At 45.9% G+C, this 13,073-nt stretch overlaps 1 protein-coding gene across 1 annotated transcript; it reads left to right on the top strand.

Moving 5' to 3' along the window:
- The first annotated feature begins 195 nt into the window (after positions 1–195).
- Positions 196–12,528, top strand: rreb1a (ras responsive element binding protein 1a). The gene is made up of 11 exons (XM_042510059.1): positions 196–478; positions 576–857; positions 1,246–1,705; positions 1,851–3,597; positions 3,916–4,100; positions 4,176–4,379; positions 4,940–5,101; positions 5,186–5,344; positions 5,842–5,969; positions 7,067–7,802; positions 8,360–12,528. The coding sequence occupies exons 1-11, from the start codon at positions 248–250 to the stop codon at positions 8,983–8,985; spliced, it is 4,920 nt and encodes a 1,639-aa protein (XP_042365993.1). The 5' UTR covers positions 196–247; the 3' UTR covers positions 8,986–12,528.
- Positions 12,529–13,073: the final 545 nt, after the last annotated feature.

Consider the following 13,073-nt stretch of genomic DNA (forward strand, 5'->3'; position numbering starts at 1 on the left):
ACACACACACACACACTCACTAACACACACACACACACACACACACTTTCTCACGCCCTAAATTAGGACCTCATAAAATACATTTTAGTTTTTTTCGAGATTTCATTTTAAATTTTTTTAATCTGAATTCTATTTTAATTTTTAGAAATTTTGTGTTTTTTCAAACTTTTCTGAATTTCGTGATTTGCGTTTTAATTTTCGCTCGGATAATTCTGCGCTTCGTGAGCGACTCCCGGCTCTCACACGAATGAATCCTTTAACGTCAGTCCCTTCGTTGTGTGTTTGCAGGTGTGATTTCTGCTGCCTGTCTTTCCGGACTCACCGCGGTTTGTTGCGCCACAACGCCGGCGTCCACAAGATTCTCCCCCAGGACCCCAACGGCCGCCCCTTCATCCAGAACAACCCCTCCATCCCCACCGGCTTCAACGACCTGGCCTTCATCGACTTCTCCTGCAAGAAGTTTGCCCACATCGCACAGGTACCGACGCACGCCATCGATAATATCATCAAACACAGAAATCGTGTCGCGCAAATAGTTTTTAGGGTTCGTATTAAATCATCTTTTTTGCCTGCAGGTGTGGTGCGAGACAAACCTCCGTCGCTGCATCAGTAAGTTCCACCGGTTCGTCTGCGACAGCTGCGACAAGGCATTCCCCCTCCACTCAGCCTTGGACCTCCACAAAACCACCTCCCACCCCAACAAACCCGCCGCTGACGCCACGGAGAAGGACGACCAGACGGAGAACGGAGCTGCAGAAAATGGCGCCGAGACCAACAGTGCATCCATCGAGAAAGACGCCCAGCCCTCGGAGCAGGACAGCTTCCTGGAAGCACTCGGCCTTCAGCACGTTTCCAAGGTACGATGTATTTTTAGTCGTCACAGCGTCTTAAAAACCACTTTATTCGTCACGAACAGCAGCGTAACATCTCCACACAATCACCTCTGTCATTTTACGTCCAAAAACTGACCACAAGAACGAGTTAAATAAACTACGGTTACAATAACTTGAAATAAAGTAGCTCATGTTATATAATAAAGTTAAATTCTACATATAGGAAAGTTAAACAATGCACTGTTAGAATAAAGTTAAAGTACTTATTGTTATAGTAAAATTAGACAAAGTACAACACCAACGTATTGAATTTAGAACAATAGAAAACAAATAAATAAATATTCACATTGGAAGATCTGGAGCGTGTCCTTTTCGGAGTTGTCCTCTGACGAATGCTGTCTTTGTCTCTCAGGTGAAGTCTGGTCCCACGGATGATGAGATCCATCAGGCCCACCTGGACAGCATCAAGGTGATCCACGTGGAGCCGCCGTCCTCCAGCCTCCCCCAGGAGCCGGCCTCCGCCTACCTGTCCGGGGGTCTGGGTCTGTCTCTGGGGCTGGGCGGGCTGGCGGCCCTCAGCATCCCGCTCCTGGAGGCCTCGGGCTCGGGCTCCGCCCTGCAGGGCCTCTCCCAGAGGGACACCCTGAGCCTGCTGTCCCTACAGCCCTTCCAGACTGGCTTCCTCCTGCAGCCTGACGGCGGCGCCGCAACAGCCAGCGCCGCCTCATCGGGGGTCAAACCCGGAGAGGCAGCCGGGATCATGGAGCTGGCGGACATCCAGCAGATCCTTAAAGTGGCGAGTGCGGCGCCGAATCAGATGGGACTGACCCTCCCGCCTCTGGCCAAAGCTCCGGGATTTGCCGGAGGTCAAGGTGGGTGGAGCCGGATGTTCTTGTGTTTTCAGATTGCGTGGTCGGAACTACTTTGTTGTATAATCAATCAATCAGCTGATCAGTTTGTTTCTGGAAGACTCTGTGGATAAGTTGATTGGTGACTCCTGGCATCTTTCTCCTCTAGGTCAAGTCCAGAAGGCGATGCCTACATTGAAGCCCAAACCTCCCATCACCCCTCGCTCTAGCCTCACGGCGACGACTCCTCCCCCCCTCCAGAGCTCCCAGCAGGCCTCACTGGGCTGCATCAGCCCCAGCCTGCCGCCTCCCACCCCCACGCTCTTCAAAACACCTTCCTCATCCTCCTCATCCTCCTCCTCGGCTGGGAACGCAGGGCAGATGGACGCAGAGTGTATGGGCGACGCTCACGCGCCTTTGTCCGATTCTCCGCCGGCTGCCACCACAGCGGTACACGAGGAGGCGGGGCTCAGCGGGAGAAAGCCAGGAACCAAAGGGGGGAACAACGCCAACGCAGGCTCGGCCAAAGGCTCGTTCCCGTGCCGATTCTGCGATCAGGTGTTTGCCTTTTCCGGTGTCCTGCAGGCTCACATGCGCTTCCACCTCGGCATCCTTCCCCACCAGTGCAACATCTGTGACTATGTGGCACCGGACAAAGCCACGCTGATCCGACACCTGCGCACTCACAGCGGCGAGCGGCCCTACGTCTGCCGGGTCTGCCACTACCCCTTCACTGTCAAGGCAAACTGCGAACGCCACCTCAGGAAGAAGCACGCCAAGACCTCGAGGAAGGACATTGAGAAAAACATCAAGTACGTCACCTCCACCACCACAGTGAACCTCGCCGAGGCCATCACTGCAGCAAAAACTACCACCACCCAGGACACGGAGACGGGCTGCGCTGGCGCTGAGACTACATGCCGGTTCTGCGGCGAGGACCTGAAGACCTACCGGGCGCTGCAGATCCACCTGCGCACTCATAATGGCTGCCAGAGAAAGCCATTTGAGTGCCGACGTTGCGGCGCTGCATTCCTGGCCAAACGTAACTGCATCCACCACCTGCTCAAGCAGCACCCCGAGGTGCAGGAGAGGGAGATCGAAGAACATATCGCCACACTCCTTCCTGCCGGTACACCCGCCGCCACTGTCGCTACCGTCGCCTCTGCCAGAGCCGCTCCAGTGAATCAGATGGCGCTTAACGGACTCAGTCAGCCGCCGATTCAGGCGCTCCAAGCAGTAAAGGTGGAGGAGCTGGCTAGCGTGGTTTATCCTGAACTGGACCAGCCGCTGGACTTCTCCGCCAAAGGGCGTGGAACCGCCAGCCAGGCGGGGTCTCCTGGGGTCAAACTGGAGAGCGTCTCCCCCAGCTTCGACTGCTCCATCCTGGACCAGCCCATTGATCTGTCCATCCCCAGCAAGAGGCAGAGGCGGGAGGCCGCCGGCGAGAAGCGGGAGATCAAGATGGAGCAGAGCGGCAGCAGCATCGTGGAGCAGCAGCAAGCTTTCGCTCTGTCCAAGGAGGAGAAGGCGGCGAGCGCCCTGCCTCCTCTGCACCCTCACCCCCAGCTCGGCTGCTACCAGCTCCCCCCTGGATCCACCCCTCCCCCAGCCTCCCTCCCCACCCTCAACAACGCCACACGAGCCCAGCGCCTCAAACCCCTGCTCCCTAAACCGGCCTCCTCCACCACCTCCTCACCCTCCGCCGCCCACAAGGAGCTCCCTCCTCTGGCCTCCATCGCTCAGATCATCCACTCCGTCTCCGGAGCTCCGGACCTGCTGAAGAGAGACGCCGCATCGCTGGAGGTCAAACCCCAGGCGATGGTTGCTTCCTGTCAGGCTGACTCTGCTGCAGACGCCCCGGGACCCTCGGCTGCTCCGGAGACACAAAGTGACGACACGTCTGATGGCGCCTCCAGGTGTGTGAGCTTCATATATGACTAAATAATCATTTAAATAACTTTCTATAGCTGCAAACCCTGTTGACAAAAAACGACAATTACAGAAAGAAATGACTTTCAGTGTGAATATATAAAAAAATAAAAAATACAGCAAAAGGGAGTATTTTGTACACTTTTAAGTGTTAAGTCTTGAGAGTCTTTTAACCCCCAAATTTGTTCCTATTTTTGATTACTTTAGTGTCATTCCTGAATTCACCACCAGATGGCACCAAAGAAGATGTAATCAAATACCAAAACATACTTCAGCTCAGTGAAAGGTGTTATTTTGTCCAACAGAAAGCGGGCCAGGAAGAAGCCTGTTGCAGTGGGAGTGAAGGAAAAGGCCATGGTCGGCGGCGGCGGCATTGACCTCGAGTCCAGCGGTGAGTTTGCCAGCGTGGAGAAGATGCTCGCCACCACTGACGCTAACAAGTTCAGCACCTACCTGCAGACCGGTGCTGCAGACCTGGGCGCCAAGACAGGTAGGAGGGAAAAGACCGAGTGGATGATTGAACAGTGAAGTCAGGCTTAAACTCAAACTTCCTCCCTGTGAACAGACGACAGAGCCGGAGTGGGGGAGGAGAAGGAGGGAGGCGCGAGGGAGGAGGGGAAGCCAGTGGCGATGGCGGCGGCGGTGGCGCCGCAGTCCAAAGGGAAGAAGAACGCCTACTCCAACTCTGTCCAGAAGATGACCTGTCCCTTCTGTCCCCGAGTGTTCCCCTGGGCGAGCTCGCTGCAGAGACACATGCTGACTCACACCGGTAAAAAACAACCGCCGAAACAACACTGACATCACAAACGGGTCATTTATTCAGGTCAGACGCTCGCTAAACGTCGACTGGATGTCCCACTTCTCACCAAAACCCAGCGAGACTCAACCTGCTCTACTCGGGGGCCACTTTCTGCAGAATGACAGGAGTCCAGGGGCCAGTCGCACCCGTACACGTTTCTAGGATGATTCTTCGATGTTAGGAAGCTTTAGGATCTCAGGCCATTTCTAGGATTTTAACAAATTTCTCAGACTTTAGGATGTTTCTGTGATCTTAGGACACTTCAAGGATTTCAGGACGTTTTCCAGAATTTTAGAATAATTCAAGGAGTTTAGGACATTTTTAGGATTTTAGGACATTAGGGATGCTGTTTTTTGCACTCTGGCACCTTATTGACACTAAAAGTACAAAAACAACGGCGTCAATCACTTTGTTTTTTATTGTGATTTAGAACATTTTTTGGGGGGCCATCTGGCACCCTGTCAGGGGCCAGATTTGGCCGGCGGGTTTTATGTTGAGTATCACTCCCTTAATCTTTTGTCTTTCTTTAGGCCAGAAACCTTTCCCCTGTCCGAAGTGTGACGCCTTTTTCTCCACCAAATCCAACTGTGAGCGCCACCTGCTGAGGAAACATGGCGTGACACACCGAACGCTGCGACGCAACGGCGCCCTCGCCAAGAAAGACGGAGACGAGGGCTCGCACGAGAGCGCAGGTCAGAAACACACGTCTCAACTAAAAAGGTGTTCGCTGATCGATTGTGTATTATTGGTTGTATTGATAACGTCGTGTCTTACAGAGAGTCAGTCAGAGACGGAGCAGGTCGCACCTGAAGCACAAGACCTCAGCGGCGTCAACACCTCCACGGACACAGGCCCCGCCCCCACACCTGAGAGCCCCGCCCCCTCACAGGAGGCCTTATCAGTGCAGTCAAGCCCCGCCCACAAGTCAAGCAACGGTAAGTCATCGAAAAAAAAAAGTTTAATTAACAAAGGCTACTTTATTTAACTTTATTATGTTGAAATAGCTAATTTATTTAATATATTTGGAACTCTAGCTTGTTTAACTTTATTTATAACACTGCTTCATTTTAACAGTACTTCATTTAACTTTATTGTAACTTTGGTTTGTCTTAGTTTTTTATTTTAACAGTACTTTTTTTTAACTTAATTTGGGTAACAAAAGCTTTTTTATTTGTGTAACAGTATTTTTAACTTTTTAAAAATAACTAATTTACTCAATTTTATTGTAACTTTTTTATTTTACAGTACTTTATGTAACTTTATCATATAACAATTGAAAATTTATTTCACTTAATTGTAACTGTAGACTATTTAACTAAACAGTACCTCATTTAATTTTTTATAACAGTACTTTATTTAACTTTATTTTAACAGCACTTGTTTAACTCGAATGTATAGCAGTAGTTTTGACAGATGCTGGTTTGTGCTGCAGGTTGCAGTCCAGCTGCCAGCTGTGCAGAGCAGCAGGAGACAGAAACCACAGAGCAGCCAGACCAGCAGAGGACGCCAGAGACCAGAGCAGCGCCGGGGAAACAGCCTCCTCAGAGCAGCAGCACCAAGGTAACGAACGCTACCTGAGCCTCCGACAGGATGTTCAGAGCCGCTCAGAGAAAACAGGTTGCGCAGGTAACTGGAGGATGAGGTTACTGTTGCGACCCGTCAGGATTCGGATTTCGTCTCATGCAAGCTGCTCAGAAACGTGGTCATTTGTGGTCAGCGCACACAGAAAACCAGCTGAAGTGCGTTTAAAAACACAAATGAATAAAGATTGGACTAGACTTATATTTGAAGTTTTTCTTTTTTTAGCTAAAAAAAATAGTGTTATTAGAATATTATGCAAAAAAAGGGAAAATTGTCCATGAAAATATTTATTTAAAAAATGTTATTGAAAGAAATATAATAAAATATATAACATGAATACACATATATGTAATTTACTTTAAGCACTGTTTTTTTTTTGGCTTTTTTTTTCTCCTTATTTTCAGGTAAATTTCTTGTAACTGAGCAAATTAGTTTGATATCTTTGAAAATAAAAAAACATGGGAAAAAATCAAGGACCAACCCGGCTTGAAATGTCCCACAAATCACAAGAAATCAGTAAAATGACCTGAAAATGTTCAGCAAGCTTCTATATATATAATTTTGTTATATTACAAACAAATCATTCATATATTTTTAAATTTACTGCAATTTTTCAGGTAATTTTCTTTTATATTCTTGTTTTTAATTTTCTTTTTTTTGCTCATTTTTTAAGGTGATTTACTCGTAAGTTTTTACTATTTTTTTTGCACATTTTTGGGCCACGTCCTGCCGCTCGTCACCTTCTCCCCATTTTTAAAAAAAAATCAACAAAAAGACACATACAGCACACAATACAGAGGAGATGTTAAAAAAAAATCCCCTAAAACAATAATACTAATAATGAAGTATAATACCAAAGTTAAAAGCAAAACTGAGAGGAAGAACAATTAAACACAAACGAGAAAAACAAAGCAAAAGCAATGGGGAGAAAAAAGCTGATTATTTAAGATTACTTTAAAAAACTGGTTTAAGAGTAACTTCTCTGTCAAAACCCTGCAGACGTTTGAATGAATCTGATCCTGATGAATCATTCATCGAAATTGTGCCGGTTTGACCTCCGTGAATCGCTCCTGCAGGTGGAGAGCGCAGACGATGACGACTGCCACAGCAACAAAAGCCTGGACCTGAATTTCGGCAAAAAGCTCATCGACTTCAAGCTCTCCACATCCTCAGGCCCCGCTCAGGAAGAACAGGCCCCTCCGCCTGAACCTTCCTCCTCCTCCTCATCCTCCTCCACCCCATCATCCTCTACCTCTGCTCCACAAGTAGCAACAGAGAGCCAAGAGAAGGAGAAAAGTGCTTCCTCCTCCTCCTCCTCTTCCTCCTCCTCCTCTTCTAGCAGCCCCGCGGTGAAGCAGCAGCCGGAGTACAAACACGTCTGCCGAGTGTGTAAAAAGAGCTTCCGCTACGCCACCACCCTCGCTCGCCACGAGAGGGCGCATCTCTCCGAGGAGACGCCAGCCCCGGCGGTGGAGGAGAACCCGGCGGCGAAAGAGGAGGTGACGGAGAGCAACACCGCCAAACCGACAGAGGAGAAAGAGGAGGAGAAAGAGGAGGAGCAGAAGACGGACATGGAGGTGGAGGAGGCAGGAGGGAGGGGAGGTGAGAGCGAGGGAGGAGAGAGCGGGGAGTCGGAGGAGGAGGAGAAGGAGAAGGAGGAGAGGAGCGATGAAGAAGCATCAGAACCAAAGAGTTTAGAGGGAGGAGAGGCGTCAGGAAGACGAGTGGACAAGAGGAAGAAGATCTGTACCGTCTGCGGGAAAAGATTCTGGTCTCTGCAGGACCTGACCAGGCACACGAGGTCTCACACAGGTATCACATCTCACTTTTTAATTTTATTCATACAGTGTATCATCCAAACATTACTTAATTTTTTTTTTTTTTTCACTTTTTCTTTCTTAAATCTTTTTTATGCTACATTTTTATTTTACTGGGTTTTATTAACTTTATTGATTTATTTAGTTTAATAAAGTTTAATTAATTTAAGTTGTATTTTCATTTTTTATTTGTTGAAATGTTTTTTTGTTTTGTTTTTTGTTGCTGTATTTCATTATTTTCTCATGCCACTATTATTATGTTTTCTTTTTTTTCCCTTCTGAATTTTTAGTGAATTTATTTTTTATTTGAATATGTAAGTTGGTTTCAGTTGGGTTTTTTAAAATGATTGTTATTGTTTTTTTCTTTATTCCTATTATTTTAAGTATTTGGCACACACAGTGTCCTGTTGCTGTATTTATATAGATTATAGATTATTATAGATCATTATTTGTAGACTTATATGAAGTGTTTTTGAGCAAATATTTTCTTTTTCTTTGTTTGTACGTTGTACGTTCTGCGTATAAATCCCTCCTCCGTCTGTGCCCCTCCAGGCGAGCGGCCCTACCAGTGTCAAACCTGCGAGAGGACGTTCACCCTGAAGCACAGCCTGGTCCGCCACCAAAGGATCCATCTGAAGCCCCGCGGGGCCGACGGAGCGTCGGCCGCCAACGACGACGCCAGTGAGGACGGAGACTCCTGCACCCAGACCCCGCCTTCCACCTGCCCGCCCTCGGAGAACGAGAGCGAGTGCGGCAGCGGCGCCGCGGGGGGCAAGGAGCTGGAGGAGGAGGATGTGAAAGAGGAGGGCGAGGAGGGAGCGGAATCGGCCACGTTGGAGGAAAATAAACAAGCAGCTGCAGATTCAGAGCCGGAAACCGCCGACACTTCTGAAGAAAAATCTGAACTCTCTGCAGCGACGCAAAAGCCCTCCGCTGACACGAGCCCCAGCCAACAAGCTACTGACACAAAGACAACTACTAGCGACGACCTGAAATCGGCGCCAGACTCAAACCTCTCCAAAGACCCCTCTTCCTCGTCCTCCAGCTCTCCGCCGGAGGAGTCCGCGGCAGCTGCCCCAGCAGAGGGCTTCATCCAGGGCCTGCTGGAGATCCACGCCAAGCCACCTCTGGAGCACATCCTGCCCAACGGAGAGCCTCCTCTGGTGGGCGTAGACTGAGGAAAACCTCCCCCTCCCCGGCTGTCTAAACCAACGTCACCACAGTGCCATACGACGGAAAGATGCTACACCATTGATGATGATGCAAAAACCAGCCCGGAAAACTTTTTTTGATAGAAAGACGAAAACCTCGTTTTCTTGAAGTGCCTTACTACTAGTCCTACTTCTAAGAGATGTTTTTTGCTATATCTTTATCTGCATTATTACGGAGGATGGATCTAATTTTTATAGCTTTTTATGATGACAATGATTTGCATTACTATTTTTTGTGAGGGGAATCTATATTTCAGCAATAAAAAGAATAAAGTTATGATTTATTATTGTTCTAGATTCTGTTTGAGAATTAATGATCAACTTAGGAGACGCAGAGGGACAGACAAAGACTGAGACGGACTGTCTGCGTTTATTCTTCTGTATTTAAATCACAGCCGGGCTCCGGCCACACAACAAGAGACTGAACAATTTTAAGATTTGAACCAGCTTCGGATTTGAGTTCGAACTAGTCAGGGTGGGGAGCTTTTCTTGTCCACCAGCCACAGCGGCTTCACAAAATTAACTAGCCACTCTCGTGGATAGAATCAAACCTGGAGAGGTCGGTTGGCCAACGTGGCTGGTCGATTCACCAGCAAAATGACCACCGGTGGCTGGTGGTCGTCTCTCACTGTGCGACGACGGAAGCTTTTTGTAACTGGAAAACGCAGGAAAGGTCAACGCTTTGTCGTCCTTTTGGCTCACTTCTGGCTGGCTCGCACAAACATTCACGAACATGTCAAAGTCACATCACATTTCTGTGTGAAAAAGACTCTCGAAAGGGCGGAAATAGTGTTGATCAGTCTGTTTTTGTTTTGTTTTTTAAAAACCCATCACACTATTGATCCCTCAAAGCCACCTGTGAGTTGGTTTGTGTGTTAATAATTTCTCATTCATAATCATTCTCAGTTGATTCCATGTGTGTACAGAGAGTTGAACATGTGGCACGTGATGCTAGAGTATTTTCTTTCTTTTTTTTTGGCGTGTGTGCGATTATCAGTGACATTTAGGTGTAGGGAGGGGAATTCTTGTGTTTTGTGGATTTTTTTTTTTTTTTATAACTGAACAAATCAAAGTTTTCGTTGCGTGTGTAAGAATGTGTGTGACTCCCACCTGTCTCTCATCATTGCCCCCTAGTGTTCATTTAGGGTTTATTACAGGCATGCTAACGTACATTGCCGCTAACATGTTACCCAGGTTCAGTTTACCTCAACTTTTGCTTTTAACTGCAACCATTAAAACAACACGTGCAGCTCTGTAGGCAACCCTTTAAATCCAACGTCTTCCTAATCAGGGCTAGTAAGGCTAATTCTTTGCTAGCTTGGTTTCCACTGTGGGCCATATCAGAGCTAGCTGAGGCTAACTCATTAGCCTGGCTTCAAACACAGGCTAACATGTCTAAGTTGTTAAAGACTTGGCTTGCACAATGACTAACTTAGCAGCTAACCAAGGCTAACTCAGTATCAATAATGTAAAATAGAAAAAGCAAGGGCTGAATCATTGCTATCCTGGTCTGTGAGTTTAGCCTTAACACACACTCACACAAGTAAAATTTACCAGCTTATAAAAGGACTAAAACCAAACTCAAGCTAACTAGGGTTAAGCTACAAAACTGCAGATGCCTTAACTTTGTTAATTTCTATGAAGCAGCCAGTTAGCCCAGCTCATCCTTACCACGGGCTCAAAGTAGAGGCTGGCTGACGGCATTTTACAAGTTAATCAAGCTAGCAATGTATTAGCTTGGTTAACTAGCTTAGAATTGTCAGTTAGTTCAAGGTAGCTTTAACCATCAGCCAGAGCATTGGTAAGTTGGCCCTAAGACATCAACTAAAGGGTATAAATACATCTTAGCAAGGGCTAACAAATCAAATCAGGCAAGCTTATCAAGCTAACATATTGCTATGTTAGGTAAACTGCATTTCTATCTCATAGCAGGTCTAGCTAGTCTCTTTCCAGTATTATCTCAGTTTCTTGAGTTGGCCTTGGACCGGGTTAGTACCGTTTCCCCGTATTTAGCCCCTGTGCGAAAGTCACTTTGACGACTTGTTGCTCTTTCCTGCCTTTCCAGAGACAAAAAGGGCTAAAAAAAAAACCTTTTCTACATGACATTTACTTACGCTTTTTTAAGAAAAGATTAAACTTAAGGGTTGGACAGGCCCACCTTAAGACATGTTTATGGATTTGATGGTAGAGACAATCAGCTAAAATGTTTTCGAATGGAAAATAGATGAATTTTTTAAAAAGTAAACCCCTCAGTTGAATCTCAGTATGATCTCCAGAAAGAGCTAAGTGACAGGGTGAAAGGGATGGATGGATGAAAGACTGGAAGGACAGATGGAAGGATGGATGGATGGGTAGGTTGGGAGGGGGGGTGTACCTAAACTGTATTACCCTGCTGCACACACAAATAAACACAAGTTAAAGGGCTAATTTCACCCCCTCGCACAAACCCAACCGGACATTTCCACAACAGAAAACGGCGGTGACTTTCAGATCGAGTATCCTGATATCACGACCAGAGGGGACGGGTAGTGTGAATGTGCATTTTCTTTGTCGTGTGAAGATGAATATAGCTAATTTTTCTTCTTGTACATTTTCGTCTCTGTTGTTTTTGTTTTTTTTTTATATCAAGCAACCTCATAATCAAAAACGAATTGAACCTCAGCGGCTCATAACGGAACTGTAAGGCAGCGACGGTCACGTCACTCAGTCAGTCAAACGACGAGAAATATTGAACAACCACAACTGGACTGATTGACTGATTGACTGGACGCTCCCGTGAACTGGCACTAACAACTTCCAAACTACTACTACTACTACTTCTACTACTAGTACTACTACAGTGGAATACCGCGACACAATAAAGAGAGAAGAGAGGGAGAGAGTTTCCACCGGTTTAAGTTTCGAGTCCCAGCACTTAATTCCTCTGTTTCCCCAAGTATAGAGCCACGGTCTCACAAAAATCACCTTGGAAAACATCCAAAGCCTTTTGTTTCAGTCGAAAGTGGACAAAAGAATATCAGTTTTATTGCTTAAACACTTCCTTGCTCCATCTTGCCTTGTGCAAAGCTGTGCAAAAAATTCATAAAAGTTACAGAGAAACTGAAAACTCTGAATCAATCCCAAAATTTCCTCATAACTAACCAATTTGAAGTTTGGAAAATCCTCTCAATATTTAATTTTTGTTTTTTTTTTGTTTGTTTTTTAAAGATGTTGTGCCTCGTAAAATAATTGTCGTTAGAGGCTTCCTGGCTACTTGCTGTTATCCGTTAGCTTGGATGCTAATACATTCACACAGATAACTTAAGAAAGCATGTTTTTGTATTTACCATTGATTTTTGGTGGGGTTCTTTTGCAGATAAGTTTATCGCTACACAAAATCCTTTTTTGTTTTGACTTTTAAAGTAGCCTACCAGGAACGTGCTAGAACTTGTCCGTCACAATCATTGTCCAAATACCTATCCTACTGTTCCGTTAGCTTGTTGCTAACGGGAGAAAACACTTACACAGTTTACTTAAAGGTTGTTTTTTTTCAAACTATTGATTTCCATTGTCGTGTTTGCAGACCAGTTTATAGCTACTTACATTTTTTTAATGAAAAAGTAACCTGCCAGGAACATGTGGGAGCGATTCAGTCTCGCTGTTATTTGTTAGTGTGGTTGCTAACGTGACAATAGAGCTTAAAGAGCTTGCTTAAGAAAGGTTGTTTTTTCTGACCATTGATAGCTACTAAAAATAAAAGTAGATGATCTGTATAGCTAATAACAAAACATTCAAATTTACATTTAATTTTTCATTCTTGCTGCTTGTCCAAATCCACCAAAGTTGAACCGGACATGATCAAAGTTGCGCAGATATATTCGAGTGATTACACTAATTACAGCAAATTTATTAGAATTTATTTCTTTTGCAGCATAATCTACATGTAAAATTAAAGCTTAATCACAATATCCAAAATAAAATTTGTTCCCAACGCTGACATCTGCTGTTGGAAGCAGTCTAGTACTACATGAGTAAATGGCCCTCACGCAAAGAAATTATTTTATATTATTAATTAT

Source organism: Plectropomus leopardus, chromosome 21 (genome assembly GCF_008729295.1).
Source record: "Plectropomus leopardus isolate mb chromosome 21, YSFRI_Pleo_2.0, whole genome shotgun sequence".
Lineage (NCBI taxonomy): Eukaryota > Metazoa > Chordata > Actinopteri > Perciformes > Serranidae > Plectropomus > Plectropomus leopardus.